Here is a 17,859-nt window from a genome sequence, read left to right as displayed (position 1 = left end):
TATTATTATTATTTTGCTTCTCACAGCTGATGTTGCTCCAGGTATTCCTCAATCCATGGTTTTAAATAGGAGACGGAAGCCTGTTACAGACAGGCCAAAATAAAGCTGCTTCGAGTCACTTTGGAGGTATGGTATTTCAATGATGCATGCGTCCCAAGAGTCCAAAAGCTGCGCCAAAGCCACGTGCCAGTTCTAAGGACTGGAGTGCAGCTTTGGTGTGGCTTTTGGACTCTTAGGACGCATGCATCATTGAAATACCATATCTCCAAAGTGACTCGAAGCAGCTTTATTTTGGCCTGTCTGTAACAGGCCAAGAGATAGAGCCAATTCATAGCTGACTGCTTTTAAAATTTACAATAACCTATGATAACGGTGACATACTGAATTTTATTCATGAGTTTAAAACAAGAAAATGAGACAATCTCTTTGGTCCCAACAGCCCATTTTTAATGTAAAGAGATTACTATGATGTTTATCTTTAAAAATATTTTTTTCTTAAAAAGACTTCTTAAAATGTCAGATACTAGAGCTACAGAACATTATTGGTAAAATAAACGCGAGCTTTCAGTAGGAAAAAAAAAAACCCACCCGCAATTAAACATGATTTAACAGTACAAAACTTTTAAAGTGTTTCCCCTGGCACTGGAATTTTACATAGTTCACAATAGTCTTACTAAACGTTTTAAAAAGAATGAGGAGGTGCAAACAGAAAAGACTCACTTTGCCCAAACTAAAATATATTCTCACAGAGAAATAAAAATCATAGAAAAACTAGAACAATGTTAACAACCGCTGACATTGAAGAGGTAGGTAGCAGTTTTGTGTTATTGCCCATACTGAATGTCCAATTCCCCGAGTGAAATGCTTGTCAGGAAATGCAGAGTCTTACACTTAGGGCTGCTTTACAAAGAGCCAAGTGTTAACCTGTTCTTTTAGTGAAGGAGTTAGTATCGAGGTTCCAGTTTAGGAATGATTGCATAGAAGACTTTTAGGTGGTGTACCACATACAACACATGGAAGATATTCCAGCCATTTGTGAAAGTGACAGTGAACTGCTCTCATGCGTCTGGTACAATGCTATGAAATGTGCTATGAAAGCTGTGGCAAGGTGCAAAATGTGACAGGAAAACTGCATGAAGGACATCGATCTGGCTTTTTCAGTATGGGAAGCAGTTTGTTTTGTCACTTCTGTAATGCATATGAAGGATATTTCAGCTTCTTAAGGAACTACATTAGTGTTAAAAAAAAAAGTATAGCCATAACCAGTTGTAACTAAAACAGGCAGAGTGTGAACAGTCTCTTTGGGCTTCAAGGCCTTGTAGATAAGAGAATAGACATTTACTTAATACCTTGAACACACAGTTCTCACACAATTAGAAGATGCACACATGCTCAATTTAGAAACTTGTAATACAGCACATGTACAAGAGCACTGCAGGTACTGTTTTATGTTCTTTTTTCGTATGTAGACAACCCTCCTCCATGGAAATTTAATCAACTTTCATATACTATGGGGGAGCAAGCTAACAGGTTTAGACACCTAAAGTGTGTAGGGGAAGTGTATTTTCTTCATTGTATGTAACTACTTGAACGCTCAAATCCAGATTATAATGAAGCAAATGTAATAAAAAGTTCACTGTGTGATGTGCGTTCAGTGAGGAATGTCTGACCACTGAAGAAACAGAAAAGGAGATGCCACCTCATGATGGCAAACTGCTCTGTAAAAACTCAGCGTATGTGTTCTTAAAAGGTCTAGGTTTAGATTAGTTTTTGCAGGAAAGCAAGATTCACTGAGACTAAAATCAAAACAGAATCCTATTTGGAAGTTTGGAGATACGCTATTTAAATGACACACGCATCTTAAGTGGCCAGAAGCTGCGCCAAAGCTGCGCTCCAGTCCTTAGGACTGGAGCATGGCTTTGGCCCGGCTTCCAGCCTCTTTGGATGCATACATCATTTAAACAGCATACTTCCAAAGTGACCCGAAGCAGCTTTATTTTGGCCTGTCTGTTCGTGTCCTATGTTTAATTAAAATGTGCTTGTGTATCAGTATGATTAGGAAAGTAAAACAAAAATCCACCATTTGTTAGGAAATTAAGAAAGAATGAAGATGCTAATGTTGGTATTTTTGCTGGGTTTCGGGGAAATGCCTTGCTACCTTAGCAACAACGTAGCAGAGTCAGTGCATATTTCAAAGAAGCAGTATTATGATAATGTTAAGCTTGTTGCTTTTGGCTATAAAGATGCACCATCATAAACTGTTAAGATATTCTCTGAGATAACTGCTTATTTTTATGGCAGATGCTCTAGTTTTATTAATTTCTATTAATTTATTAGGCACAAGATTATTTTTGTGAAGCCTTATGGTATCATGGGCAGAAAAGCATTCTGTAAACCATAAAAGCTAGCCTTGAATATATGTCCAATCCAAGTGGATCAGATAGCTTAATTTCCCCCCTCTCTTTTCATTCCTCTCCATCTCTTTCTCATTTTAAAGGGGAGTTTCAGACTAATTCATGATTTAGGGTAGCTAAACATTCTGATGGAATATCTTCCATGCATAAAGAGAAAAGATAACTTTAGCAACTTGGCTATTCAAAAAAAAAAATTGCCACAGGATTTAGCAAATGAATCCGCACAACAACAACAAAACCTATGGTTGGAATCCATCACAGATCATTTATGTAACATAGGTGCTAGTGTTGCAGGAAGTCCCATTGAACTCAGTGGTGTTTATTTCTGAGTAGACATAGGATTGCACTGGAATCATTTTTTAGATAATCTCTGCATTGGCTTTAAATTCTTCTTGTATCAATGCATTTGTGGGTTAATTTCAGTAAATAGATGGATCACTATTCCATTTCTACCCCTGCCTTCTTCATGTGATTGTTGTTTAGTAATTGGTATATTCATAATATACAGCCAACATAGTTCTCACTGCAGGACTGGATTTTGGTATGAAAATATTTCTCTCTCACTGTAATTGCTTTTGGCACTTATGCTGAATCGGTGGGAAGATCAATGGGAAATTTTCCTACATCAGTCCCATTAAAATAAATGGGCGTTGAGCAAAATTGTAACTTCTGTAGAGTTTGTGCAAGATAGTTCCACTGACCCTTATGTTAGGCTACACACAGCTAGGCTCAAATTTCAGACCATTTCAAATAAATTGCAAGCTTTGCATTTCCTCACCATTCAGATTCATAATTTTGTGTCCAAGTGGCATCAAGGCAGTATGCTGGAAATAAGCTTTTCCATTCATAGCTTTTTAGTTAAGCGCTTAGAGCTGTTTTTACAGCTCTAGAGAAAACAGTGGAAACAACAGTGGAAAACAGAAAACAAATGAGAAATGAATAGACAAAATTATTATCTTGATCTACAGTGAGTGTTTAAGGGACTAGTCTGCTGTGCACTTTATATACATTCCTGAACAGTGCCTTAAGACTGCAAAGTTCTGGTCTCCAGACCATAGTGGTTAGTTGGCAGTGAGCGCTGTAGGTGAGTTCTTCTGCTAAATGGACTTGGGCTAATCAAATTCTCCTTGTCCTGCTCACTTGTTCTAAGAAATGTCTTTAAGCAGAATCCCCACTTTCCCCTCCAGATGCCCTTTTCTCCTCATTTGTATAACAAAATATTAAATGAAGCTGGTGTTCAAAGAGCTGGACCAATGCATAGCAACAACTTTTTCTTTAGATCTTCAGAGGCTGGTCAGTGCAGCTGAAAAGACACAGAAAAATGTCTTTGTCTCTTAACGTCTCTCTCCCAGTCTCTAACAAGGATCCATATGGCACCAAACAATTCAGTATCTGCTTGTCAGGATGGAATAAAGCTCTTTAAAAATTTCAAAAATGTTTTATAAAATACAGAGCATTGAATGATTTAAAGTGGACGCTGCAGCTGCATTGCACTGAAAGACTGCAATTCTTTCCAGCTGGTTAAGAAAGGAATGAATGCAACAATCATTTCTGGTTTGCTGGATGTCATCTCTTTGCTGCACATTGCATCTTCCCAATAGATAAAGATTAGAGAAGTACTAAGCAAGCTGAGTGAAATCAGTAAACACACCTAGTAGAAAATGTGCATTCTGGCATATAGTGACTAGTCTTTCATCTGCCCACAGTTTGTTTCTACAGCAGCCAGCAACATCATTGGCATTCCTGGTCTTGCTGCTGGTGCTACAAGAAGTCTTTCTCTCAGTGGTCATGCTGAGGCTTCAATGTATTCACTTTTTGGTATTGCGACCCTTAGGTATTCTGGATTCTCAGCGGTAGGAAGTTTAGAGAATCCATTAGGTTTGGTCTCCTTTGGCAAGAAGTCTTGCTGATAATCAGGATTATCCAGATTGATTTGATGGTTGCCTTTCTGGTCCAAGTAGGGGTAGTTGTCAGAAACTGTATTAGCGAAAGGAGAGAGGTTTGTGTTGAGATACTCTGGATTGTCCAGTGCTGTGCTCTGAGAATTCTGATGATTTGAATCAACCACAGGCTTTGGCTCAACAGGAAGGAAGAAATTGTTGTAGACTGCATTTTGCATGACTGAAGCCGGTGGGTTTTTGGTCACTAGTTGGTTCATGTATTCTGAAACGATTTCAAGAAAACAAAAGAGGGGGAGAATTAACACAATTGCGTGAGAGACTTGAATAAAAAAAAACACCAATATTTTTTCAGCAAACCAAGTATGGTTCAATGATGAGTCAAGGACTGACAAAATCTTTTGAAGGTAACAGCAAGGGAGATGATGTTTATTTTGCACATTAGTTGCATTGCAAGACTAGTTATATTCACAAAAGAAGCTCCACAGCCCTGCAACTACTTTCATTTCCTCCTTTTCTGAAGTTTTCATAATGCTGTCAAATATATTAGTGTAATCATTCAATGTATTTTATTAAATGTTGTATTGTACTAGATTAAAACTCCATGGAGTGATGAATTAAGAGGAGAAATAAGGGAGTGTCAAATGAATCCAGGAATGAGAAAAAGAACCATTCTGATGGGTGTTGCAGTTTATATGGCAAAAGAATTTTAAGATAACTTTGTGCCACAATCCAGGATCAACACTGATTTACATGAAATTAATTCTGTTATAATTGAGTTGCCAAGCAAACTACATAGATAATCCTGAAATCCACATTAGATTTTGGACTTCTGAATTAAATAATCCTGTTACCAAAGTTTGGGTTCCTTATCTACCATTCTTTTCCATGTAGTTTTAAAATCGTTTCCCATACATGCCATTCCCTTTCTCTGCAGCTTTCCATTCCTTCAGTTCATTTACACTTTCCTCCTTCCAGATAAACCACACGCAAAAGTAATCATGTAATTTGAAATCCTTTTTTTAAGTACAAAATTGTCTACCCATCAAATTTGTCTTCAGGTGCTCATATCCCTGTTACAATGTCACTAATCAGTGCATCACACTGTTGGCCAGTCATGCGTACACTTGGCCAGACATGCGTACACTTCCATGCACACCAAAAAACTCCTTGTGACTCATGTTCCTATGGGCATCCTACTCTCTGATGATCAATGGGTGGCAATCAAATTACTGTAAGTAATGGCACTGCACTGCACACTGCTGCTTATAAAGCCACTCAATGTGATTTAAATATCTGTGTTTATCAGCCCTGTTACTAATAATATCCATGTGATAGGTGCTCTTTGAGAGCATGGGTAGTGTAGTGGATTTAGAGTTGGACTAAGACTCTGGAGACAAAAGTTCAAATGCCCATTCAGCCATGGAAACCCAAAGATGACCTTGGGCAAGTCACATTCTCTCAGCCTCAGAGGAAGGCAAAGGCAAACCATCCTCTGAACAAACCTTGCCAAGAAAACCCTGTGATAGGTTCACCTTAGGGTTGCCATAAGTCAAAAATGTCTTAAAAGTAAACAACAAAAACATTGCTATTCATAAGTTGCCACCTCTTTTTAGAAAAGATGGGAATGATTAAATATTCTTAAACCCCCCGCCCCTCAATCACAAAAGTTAACAAGCCAAAATTCATTTTGGAGGATTCCTATCCCAAATAAGATGCATATTATTCAGCTTGCTATTTTTAGTGCACTTACATGGCAAATAAATCCTCAATTCTATTCAGGTGCCTTTTACTTAATCTACCATAAAATCAGTTCTGTGACAATTATGACTTTCCAATTGTTAAGATCACCAAAATTTTAATAAATTTGCCATTGTGTATACAATTCAGACAGAACATCTCAATTAAACAAACTGTCAGAGATTGAATGAAAAGATTCGTTAATGTCTGTGTATTCACCTGGAGCAGGTAGAAAGCCATCATCAAGACTGTCATCCAGGCAACCTCTAGTTGGGTCTGAACTGTATCTCTGAATAAAGCTGTCTTCTCTCACACGATGTCCCTGCGGGTTAGGATAGAATAAAGGAGAAAATCTGAAGCACGTAGTTGCTGACAGAAAGACATGGCCATTCCAATGTTAAAGCTAAACTTGGATGACATGTGCTTCTTTTAAGCTGTCACTGATGGCAAAAAGAACCAGGAAACAGACTAGTAGCTTCTGCCAGTGGTTACGATTAATGCAGACTTACCCCATTAATATCAATGCAGGCTCCAACTGCAGAATTATCACTGGTAGCACTCTAAAACAGAAGAAGAAAAGGTTTTATTACTTTTGCTTAAATATGGGAAGAATATGAAAAAAGAATATGAAGAACAATTCATACTAAATTGTTTTGGAGTGGAAAACAAGTGTGATGCCATCTTAAAATTTAATAATTTACTGTGGCATAAAATCTGGCCAAAGAAAGTTGATGTTAATTTATTTATTTGGAGTATATATATCCTGCTCTTCAGCTACAAAGGCTCTCAGTTTTTACAATGCATTTGACAATCTTTAAGAGAATGCTAGATGTGCTGTGGTTTTTGCTGCAAGAGGCTAGTTTAGTTATCTTCCTGGAATTTGTCAATATGGAAGATTTTTGGAAACAGGAAATACCAATGAACTTAAGAGAGGTGTCCGAGAATTTGATGGGCTGCTGAAAAATCCTTGGTGTGGAATGAGGTATTCATCTGCATCCACAATGTCCTCCATGTCCTCTTCTTCCATCAGGCTCCGGTAAAACTTTGAGTCTGTTGGGCTTGGTAAGCTCATTCTTTCATCTCCCTGTCCAAAAAGAAAATCAGAATGACTATTTGTGTTTTCAGGGTGCGCTATTCTCACTACTAATATTTTTTTTTAAAGAAAATTGTCCCTATAGCTTGAGCTGTAAAACATGAATTGAAACTGAGATGGGGAATGCCCAAAGTCTGTATTCTTGGACATTACTTGGCTGTAGTCACATTAGAACATCAGAGCTCTGTTTGAACAAACTGCATCTCATAGTGACAAATCAGATGGCTCTGGGAAGCCCACAAAACAAGACTTAGAGAGAACAGTCACTTTTTCTACCAGATTCCCTGGCAGATGTTACTCACAGGGTATCACATTCACCAAATTGAATCTGGGTGTTGGAAGTGGAATGCGGATAGCTGCATAGGAAAACATCCAAGGAATTTTAAATGACTAAAAAAAAAGTTTCAATAAGATCACTAGAATTTCCCAAGATGGGTTCCATTCACCTTCCATCGGCTTTAGCACCAAAAGTAGGAATGTGTGGAATTTACCCCTTGGGAAATTATGCCAAATTACTGAAACCTTTGCCTTCTTTCAAATTGTTTGGATGTTTTGTAGAAATGTTTGAATTCAATTTAGGGTCAAGATGTGATCTTTTTACTAATCAATTGAATCCCCTGAGAGGCGGCCAAGATCTATATATTATAGAATAAAAAACAATCAAGTGGGAACTGCCTATCAGTATAGGACTCTCTGGCCTGTTACAGACTGCCAAAATAAAGCTGCTTCGGGTCTCTTTGGAGGTATGCTGTTTAAATGATGCATGCATCCTAAGAATCCAGAAGCTGCACCAAAGCTGCACTCCAGTGCTTAGGAATGGAGTGTGGCTTTGGCATGACCTCCGGACTCTTAGGACCCATGCATCATTTAAATAGCATACCCCCAAAGAGACCCGAAGCAGCTTTATTTTGCCAGTCTGTAACAGGCCTCTGTTACTGAGAATAAGTACTGAGGCATGGGGAAGCTGTTACATACACAAATCCAAAAATAGATGGAGCATGGAAGAATTTAACAGCATCTTCTCACACACATCATTGCTCTTTCTTTTACATGTGAAACCGGCCAAACATTTTCTCACATCATTATACAATTTGGTGTATAAACTATTGTTAAAAAATGATATAGAAGAGGAAAGTATCTGAGACAACATGATTACATGGGCTCAGAACATCGGCTACACCATACATTTACATAAATGGGATGAAATTTATGTAATTCATTATCTTACTTAATATCTTACAATTTCTTAATTTTACACATTTTTCTTAATTTACACATTTTCTTAATTTACACATTAATTTACACATTTTTCTTAATCTATAATTCAAAGTAAAGTTTATGCTCTTAATCCACGTGGATTAAGAGCATAAAATTTACTTTGAATTATAGATTAAGAGAAAATTGGTACAAAATGTTCTATCGTTGGCATTTAACACCCGGAAAGCTAGCCAAGATCTATAAAGGCCCAAGTAATATATGTTGGAAATGTAAGTCTTGTGAAGGTCGCTATTTTTAAGCATGGTGGACAGGTCAAAAAGCTAAGAACATTGGAAATTTTGCAAAAGAAAACAGAACTAAAACCAGAGTTTTATCTACTGAATATGATAGATGATTCATGGGATGTACAGGAAGAAAGAATTGAGCACTATATGGTCACCACGGCCAGAATAACATACACGAAATATTGGAAAACATTCTGTCGATTAATTAAACATTAAACTGATAGACCTAGCAGAGGTGGACAAACTGATCTGCATGCTAAGACAACAAAATAAATCCAAATTTATGGAAGAATGGAAACCGTTAACAAATCATATAAATCAAAAAATGGGGGAAAATATATACTTCTGGATTTAATGATGTTTAATGTTGAATTATTACAAAGGATTCAGAAATGGTTAATTTGAGATGGTTTCAAAACAGAAATGTAATTGTAAATTGTAAGATATTACAATCCCTGGTGGCGCAGTGGTTAAATGCCTGTACTGCAGCCATCCACTCAAGACCACAAGGTTGCGAGTTCAAGACCAGCAAAAGGGCCCAAGCTCGACTCAGGCTTGCATCCTTCTGAGGTCGCTAAAATGAGTACCCAGACTGTTGGGGGCAAATTAGCTTACTTGCTAATTAGCTTACTTGCTGTTCACCGCTATGATCTTTGGAATAGCGGTATATAAATAAAACATATTATTATTATTAAGATATTAAGTAAGATAATGAATGTATATCATAGTATCATATGTACAATGTTGGTGAGGGTAAAGCTAACCAATATGATCATGTCGATAGAATGGAAACTAATTAACAGCAGTTATAGAACTTTAGTTGATTGGATACCGAAGCATTTATGTAGTTTTTGTAACTTCGTAAATTTCTTTTCTAACAGGGATATAGACAGATGGAAATAAATTTAGAGTGGGAAGTAGAGGTCAAGATAATGATTAAGAAATGAAAGCCAAAGTAGTAAGAACTAATTCTCTGGAGTGGGAAATACTTGGATATTTTTGGATAAATGAATGATGTATTTAATGATTTCATAATTTAATTGTTAATTCCCAAGGCATATAAAATTTTCCTTTTGGTTTTACAGGTAGTTTTGTTATTGTGATTTTACATTTATTTTACCATTTCTACACAACAGAGAAAACAATAAAATAAATTCAAACAGAATTTAGAAATCTTTCTAACTACATGTAGACCAACTTTTCCCCCCAAGGGAAATAAATACCAAAGTTTTGATGACCAGTACCTGTATAACCAGATAGCGCTGTGGGTCCCGAGCCATTTTGGAGAATTCTGCTATCAGCTCACGGAATTTGGGGCGACTCTCTGCATCAATCATCCAACCTGAAGGACACATAAAATCATGATGAAGGGGAAAAGAGGACTTAAAGTGAAACTCTAAAATGGGAACATGTGACAGTAAAAGAGTAAAGGACTTCAAACCTGGTGCTTAGCAGTGATCTCTAAACACTAATTAGATATGTCTCATATAATCACATGGTATGTCGGTATTCTAGTCCCTCTCTTGGATGCACAGGTTAATCTGGTGAGGGGTGTTTGTGGCAGAGAGACTCTAATTAATATGAACAGTGGCAGGGATCCATGTGGGGTCCTGTCATAACTGCTTGTTACCTGTGCCTTGCTGGTGGGAAGGGGCTGGATATGTCACCTTTCTGTGCCTTGCTCACCCATGACCAGGGGTAAAGCAAATATAGGGAAACTTTAATTTAATTGTGTATTGATTTTATTCGTACTTTATTTTTTACTGTTATGTCCACTCCAAGATTTCGGGAAAAAGCAGAATGTAAATAATCTTTTTGGACGCAGCCCCTCAAACCCCTGAGTTTGTTTAAGCTATTCCCTTCCTGAACAAAAACAAAATAAGAGGCAACTGTAGAGTACCTAAGCAAAAGGGGAGTAAATTTGTATGGTTGCTACTTATTTATTTTTCTAAACTTCTGTATATTATATTATATTATATTGTTTTATGTGGTGTTTTTACATTTTATTGTGAAGGTTTTTAAATTGATTGTGTCTGGGAGCAGCCTTAGATCCCACCCTGGTAGAAAGGTGGCATAGAAATAAAATGAAATAACAAACAAACAAATGCTATTCTATTACCACCTTGTAAAAAGCAAAGATATGAGCCAACGGAATAAAGTTATATAAATGTTTCTATGTTCCATCCGATTCCTTCTTCATATAGTTCTGTGAGATTTATGGTTTTGGATAGAGAGAGTCTTCCAAGCTGAATTCCTCCTATTAAAGAGGTCTTGACCAGTTTAAAAAGTTTAGATAGTGAGATGGACCAGCAATCTGACTTGATATAATGCAGCTTCATATTCTGGTATGTTACCAGAGCAGCATGAGAAGATCCATGTGGCACTGGCTTCTGTGTTGCTCTAGTAACACACAAAACAGCCCTAAATTAAGAGATGAGATATTGTGATACTAATGTTCATGAGAGTAGAAGAAAAAGTGAAGCATCTACAGTATAAATTCTGTTCATCTCAAACGATCATTTAAAGCTAAAGCTATTAAATGGTAACAAGCTTATTAAGGTCTTCTTCTTCAGTATATAGACCTGGAAAAAACCAATTATTAAACCTGTCAGGAAATCTCAAATCATGTCTGAGGCTTTACTTTTAAAATTTACAGGAAAATAGAACAAACTTTGAAATTCAAAGCAAAGTATTTAATGCCATCTAGTGGATTACCTGTGAAAACACACACACACACACACACACACACACACACACACACACACACACACACTTTCATAAACAAGACAGAATGTTAAACGATTTGGAATCTTATAAAAGTTCTTTTTTCTGCCCTTGAAATATGTTATTGAATCAAATTTGCACAGAAAAAACAAAGAAAAATAGTAAGGAAGGGTCATGAAACAGAAGAAAAAGATTCAGACTTCACAAACATGAATACAGTTTAGAACCCCGTTGATTTCAGTCCTGTTATGAGTGGCATAATTCTCTTTTATTAAATACTTCACTTTTACCACAATGTGGAGAAGCAAGTATTTCAGCTCAAAATTGGAAGGGGTGGTGGTGCGAAAAGCATGTGTCTCATTGGACAGTAGACTACAGTTTGGACCGTGTGCTTACTATCTGATAGCACAACAAGCTCTAGAATGGGATTATCATAGTTGCTTAAGTTTGCTTCCCCCTTATTTTCTTTAATTCTTTGGTTAATGCCAAAAATAGTGGCACAACTCCTTAAAATAATCACCTCTCAGTACTTGCTATTTTTTCTTCCAAAGTATCCCCAAATGATGCTTCACCTAATCTAGACAAGACAGAAGTCTCCGAGTCAATCAAAAGAGAACAGGGGCTGGACGGGGCTACACTCCTCCCGAAGATGCAGATGTAAAGGTTGTGTATACTTCTGGATTCATCTTTGAGCCTGGAGGTTCAATGGTGATCAGGAATGCATTTGCACAGTTAACTCTTGTGTGCCAGCTGTGCCTGTTTCTAGAAATGCTGGCTCTAATCACAATGCCATATGCCTTAACTACATCCTGTTTAGATTACTGTAACACATTCAGTGTGGTGCTGCCTTTGAAGAATGTTGTAAAACTTTAGCTGGTCCAAACAGCTGCAGCCAGAATGTTAAATAGGGCTGGCTACAGTGAGCACACAACATATACACTGCAACAGTTCCGCTGGCTGAGGGTACATGTTTTGAGCACAACTCAAAGTGCTGGTTATGATCTACCAAGGCCTATATGGCTCAGGTCCAGGTTATCTCAAAGACCATATTTTCCCATACAAATGGGTATTGTAGCACCTCTGACACTAAATGAATAACAGAAAAATGTTGGTATCATAAGCTTTTGTAAGCTTCAGCCTACCTCCTCAGATGCATAGAGCGCATAAACAGACCTTTATAAGCAGGCTATGTGAATAGCAATAGAAATGCAAAATTAGTGGGTGACCAGTTCAGCTGGGGGACAAAGGTAGAAGGAAGGATGTTGTCTAAATCAGACAACCATATGAATGTTGGTGGGTATTGTTGGAATGTAGTCTGATGCTGGCTGGGAACCAGAAAGGAGATGTGATGAAATGAACAAGAGAGCCCGCATGAGGTTTGGGGAATGAACTGGCATTATATGTGTAGAGTCAGTGTGGCGTAGTGGTTTGCACATAGGACTAGGACTCTGGAGATCAAGGTCTGATTCCTTGCTTGGCCATGGAAACCCCCTGGGTGACCTTGGGCAAGTAACACAATCCCACAAAATCCTGTGAGGAAATAACCTGAAGGCACATAACAACAACATGTACAATGTGCCAGGAAACCACTGTCTCTGTTCATCCCATTGTTGATGGACTGGAACTTGTAGATATATTCCAGTTCTGCTGTTTCTCTTTCCAATTGCCCTTTCCAAATTTTTGTTCAAGGACCACTGCTCTGAGGTGGAAGGGCATTTAAGATGCAGGTGATAGTTTTAAGTACTAAGGAAGATGCCTTATAAGCTTTTTAAAGAGCTGTCCATAACCTGGGCATCATCTCCCTCCTTTGCATATGCAGAGGAGTAGACGAGCGCTGCAATAACGACATTTGCAAAGGAAACCTTTGCAAATTTGGTTATAAAGTCTGAAATTGGATGATAATGTTCTATGGTAGATTGTTAAATTTCCTCCAGAAGATGAATTTGACCTGTTGGTGGCAGGCTGGCTCCATTCTTCTCTCACAAAAGATTAAATTTTGAAGAATAGGGAACTTTGGAGGATGCTGCCACAGCCTTAGGAAAATACTCCTCTGTGCGCTGGTGAGATCAGGATCGTGGGACTCTTCTAGAGGACAGCTGAGGCCGAGAATCTCTAACTACCTTTTTAAAGAGCAGCAAAAAGTCCTCTCACTGTAAGAGTCTAACTGATGCAAGAACAACCGAGGTTTGCTCTTCCTCCTCCTCTGAGAAGATGAAGGAAGAGAGAAGGGTATCTGAAATGTCCTTGGTGGAAGAATGGGAAGGTAGAAAAGCTACCTGCTCAGTGTGGGGTTTTTTATTCTATTTTCTTCTTTCAATTGGAGATGCCAGAGTTTTTGATCACGAAGCACTCAGCAGAGCATTCTGTGGCACTCAAAATGGCCATTAAGAGAAGCTGGAACTTTAATGTGGCAGCCAAAATGGGAAGTGTGTGAAGGTCTGCATGCTTTAAAATGCCTTCACCGTTTGGGAAAAACAGAAGATATCCTGAGATGGGGGGAGGAAAGGAGAGGAGGTAGAATCCTTGAATATTTCCTATTGCCTCTCTGCTCCATGTTGCTGAGATCCACAAGGGCAGAAGGTAAGGTGGAAATAGAGTCTGATAAGTGTTCAAATCTATGCAGTGAAATGGTGGTAGTGGGGAATAGAAATTTGAAAGAGTGGCCAAGGCAGTGGATTACATGCCTACAGCATGTTATTGTTACTATAGGCTTGACACTACAGCATGTTGTTACTATAGGCTTGACACTGAGGGTCTTGCCTCCCTATCTTCCTGAAATAATGCAGAGAAAGAAAGGAAACAAAAAAAAAAATGCAGCCAAAGAAAGGATATTTTAAAAGAACAAAATAAGAAGTGTGGATCAAAGATAAGAACAACCTCATGGAGCAACATGGGGGAATGAGACTGACCTTCTGAGGGCTGCTCTCAAAAGAGGGCCCTTCTCCAAGAAAAGTCTGCATCATTCCTTGCCAGTGTAGCGAGGGAGAGAACAACCCTTTCTACCCTTTCACATATTGTAAATGGAAAAGTGATGCAGATACTAAATAAATAAACACCTACTTTAAACTTTTGTATTTCTTGAAACATTCTCCCAAATACCCTCACCCCAGTTCACTGTCAGTGAATTTCATAGTAACAGTTTTAATTAGTCATAAGGCTAGCTAGTCTTACTGGGTTACAGACTTGTTGACACAGTAAGATTTCATTTGACCATCCTGGTGCCTCCTGTCCCCCCCAAGCCCTATTTTGACTTATCTGTTCATGGAATCCCCCAGGAGCATCCAACAAATGAATTCTTTCCAATAAAGTCTAACATCTACAAGAAACTGGCTTATATTTGACAATAATGATGAATAATAATGTCTGCTGTGCAAATGAGAGGGGAAGCTGACTTACATTTGACCATGATCATGTAGACATCAATAGTACAAATTGGAGGCTGGGGTAATCTTTCCCCCTTTTCCAGGACACAGGAAATTTCACTGGCTGGGATACCATCATACGGTTTTGATCCGAAAGTCATTAATTCCCAGACAGTAACACCTAAAATATCACAATAGCAGATAATGTTAAAAGACTAATCCATTAAAATCAGAAAACCAAATACAAAGGAACTTGCTTGTTCAGTAGAGAAACACTCTAAGGAGGTTAGAGAAATTATCAGTCCTAAGTATCAGATTAGGAGAAGGTCTTTTGAAGATCCTTACCACTTGTTTGGTGCTCAGGTACACAGAATAATGAGTGTTCAGCAGATATGAACTAATTGAATAAAGACACGTTTTACAAAAGATCACTTCCCCCATTACCCAAACAAGGCATTAAAACAGCACATTAAAACAGCAGGTGGATATGGTGTTATATTTTTCATCCATACCCAGCCCATCCATACTCTGGACAGGGCGCACAAGGCCTCACGACAGCCCAGACAATGTGTCCATGGGGGGTGGGGGGCTGAGTGGGTGTCACTCTCTCTTACCAGGTGTCACTTCCTCTTCTGGTGTGTCACCCGGTGCGTCCCAACCCCCCTGCACCCCTCAGTGATGCTACTGTTTAGAACATTATAAAAGGAAAGGGAAATGAAAAATTATTGCAGATCAGCCCAGTTGCCAATCTTGGCAAGATGATGGCCCTTTAGCCATACTCACCATAAGATAAGGAACATGGCATGTTAATTATGAAGTTAAAAAAATCCACTGTTTTATTTATATTGGCCAAAACTCATTTTTTTATTCAATCAACTATACTGTCCCGATTGTCTCATGTATCTAATAAAGGTTATGATTCATTTTTCACCAGTCTACAGTATGGTGGCACAACATATGCAAATTTAGACTTGGATATGCACATTTAGACTTCCTGGGGAACATCTTTGAAATGTCTGTGCAATGAAGGGTTAGTTAACTTGGAAGTGTCCCCACAGCTGTCTAGTGGGGGCTCTTGTTGGAGCATGTCTTTGGGGTCTTTAAAGATGGACTGCATCAAGGCCAAAGCAACTCTGTTGTGGTCTACCAGGCAAGACATCTCTGTCCAATCTGGGAATCAGGCAGTGACAGGCCATGATCGCATTTAGCTACATCTGCATGTATGAGCTGAAATGTTTTTCCTTTAAATTTTAATTTTAAGTTAATTACAAGATGACCTCTAGTCCTGTAGTGTTTGAAGTAAGCTTTGCAAATTGCTTCCTGTGTTGCAGATTTGTTTAACCTAAATGAAATTAAGATCATTTTTAAAAAACACCACCACCACATTTTTGGTGTTTCCATTTCCTGGTTGGTTGTGACGGGGGAGGAAAAATTTGCTACATCATGTACAAATATTTGATGGTGTATTTATAATAATTCTGTTCAATTAATTGGCTATATAAGCTATTACATCCTAGGAAGAAAGGAGGGCTCCTTTAGAACATTAGGGCCTCAAACAAATGGGGCAAAAGAAGCGACCAGAGGCCACTCCTGCCTTGACTGGCATGGGACTGCGGGAACCACACACACTTGGCCACTGCAGTCCCAAATGGGATGCCAGCAAAGAGTGGATTTTTGTCCACTCCTTTTGCTGCTGGCTTTTCCTGGCTGGGTGCACTGTTCTGGTCGCTCTGGGGGCATGCATTGTCTAAATGCCATGTCCCCAGAGTGGTTGGAAGACACACTTTACTCCCCATCTGCTTTGGACCTAGGAAAAGAAACAATGACAAATAACTGCATATCAGTTCAACTGGAAATCCAGAATCACCACAGCATCTCTGCCAGACTCACCATAACTCCAAACATCACTTTGGTGGGTATAAATGCGGTGCAGAATAGACTCCAAAGCCATCCACTTAATAGGGACCTAGGATGAAACACAATTGTTGAAGAAACCACTAAGAAACACTGTACCTAATAAATGATGAAAGTTTTGTGATTTGTATACTATTCCAGTTGCTTAGAACTGCTGCTCAGAATATGTCAACATGGGAAATTTGTAACCAGAAAAACTTTTCCATCTATCATATAAATCTATAATTATTTTGTATAGTTGTTTTCTACTGAGCCATTTTAAATTGTTTTGTAATGAATGTCTTCCTTACAACTTCTACATAATGATATAAAGAAATAGATGAGGTACAGCCAAATTCACAGCTAGACCAAAACCCTAATGATCATGTCAGAATCCTTATTTTAACCTTCCTTCCTTCCATATACAGTGATTTCAGTACACAAAAGCATTAGTATCTTATTAAATGAATTAGAAGGAACCAATCTATTATTTTACTTACCTTTCCACCTTCTGCATGGTATTCCTTTTCCTCTGCACCTAGCAATTTGGCCAGTCCAAAGTCAGTAATCTTCACATGCTGAGGAGTCTTAACTAGTACATTCCTGGCAGCCAAATCACGATGTACCAAACGACGTTCCTCCAGGTAATTCATTCCCTAAAGCATTTATACAAAGTATAGTTAGAAAATCTTATTCTATTTTCTTACAACCAATCATACTCTGCTTACATTATTTAAACTCACACTGTTAAGATCCTTCCAACACCTATAAAGATAGGATTTTACCAGGAGACTTTGAATTTTATGGAATAGTCTATATGGAATCATTTCAGCACTGAAATGATCATATTCAGGGGCAGCCAGAGGTTATATCTTTCCATACTTCCCAAATGACCCCCAACTATTTTAAATAAATTATTGATTATCACTCCACATCAGTCCTCTATATTCCTCCACAACTCTGACTCTTCTTCAGCATTTTTGTGAATTCTACAACAAATGTTATTTGCAATACCCCAATTTGAGCATGCAACAGTCATGACTGTTCTTAAATATAGGGCATGATTGTGTGAAAGCTCATATCTGATGGAGGCAAAGGGTCACTGGAGACAGAGGGAAAAAGTCACAAGAGGTTGAGCTGAGCCAACTGTGACATCCATGTCCTGCCTCCCAAACACCCAAGGGACACAAGCAATCCACTAAAAAAGAAAACATGCAACACCACAAAATGAAC

At 38.3% G+C, this 17,859-nt stretch overlaps 1 protein-coding gene across 1 annotated transcript in view; it reads right to left on the bottom strand.

Moving 5' to 3' along the window:
* Positions 1-425: 425 nt before the first annotated feature.
* Positions 426-17,859, bottom strand: part of EGFR (epidermal growth factor receptor) — a 168,085-nt gene continuing 150,651 nt past the window's right edge. The window contains exons 21-28 of the mRNA XM_089532529.1: positions 17,127-17,282; positions 16,624-16,699; positions 14,768-14,914; positions 9,892-9,989; positions 6,969-7,136; positions 6,562-6,612; positions 6,272-6,374; positions 426-4,577 (exon numbers count right to left, since the gene is read on the bottom strand). Coding sequence (XP_089388655.1) covers positions 4,201-4,577; positions 6,272-6,374; positions 6,562-6,612; positions 6,969-7,136; positions 9,892-9,989; positions 14,768-14,914; positions 16,624-16,699; positions 17,127-17,282 — 1,176 coding nt within the window. The 3' untranslated portion in view covers positions 426-4,200. The remainder of the gene's footprint in view (positions 4,578-6,271; positions 6,375-6,561; positions 6,613-6,968; positions 7,137-9,891; positions 9,990-14,767; positions 14,915-16,623; positions 16,700-17,126; positions 17,283-17,859) is intronic.

Source organism: Sceloporus occidentalis, unplaced genomic scaffold, assembly GCF_023333645.1.
Source record: "Sceloporus occidentalis isolate IW3139 unplaced genomic scaffold, rSceOcc1.0.p SCAF_7, whole genome shotgun sequence".
NCBI classification, from domain to species: domain Eukaryota; kingdom Metazoa; phylum Chordata; class Lepidosauria; order Squamata; family Phrynosomatidae; genus Sceloporus; species Sceloporus occidentalis.
The sequence above is the reverse complement of the archived record's forward strand: the minus strand, read 5'-3'. Positions and strand labels throughout refer to the sequence as shown.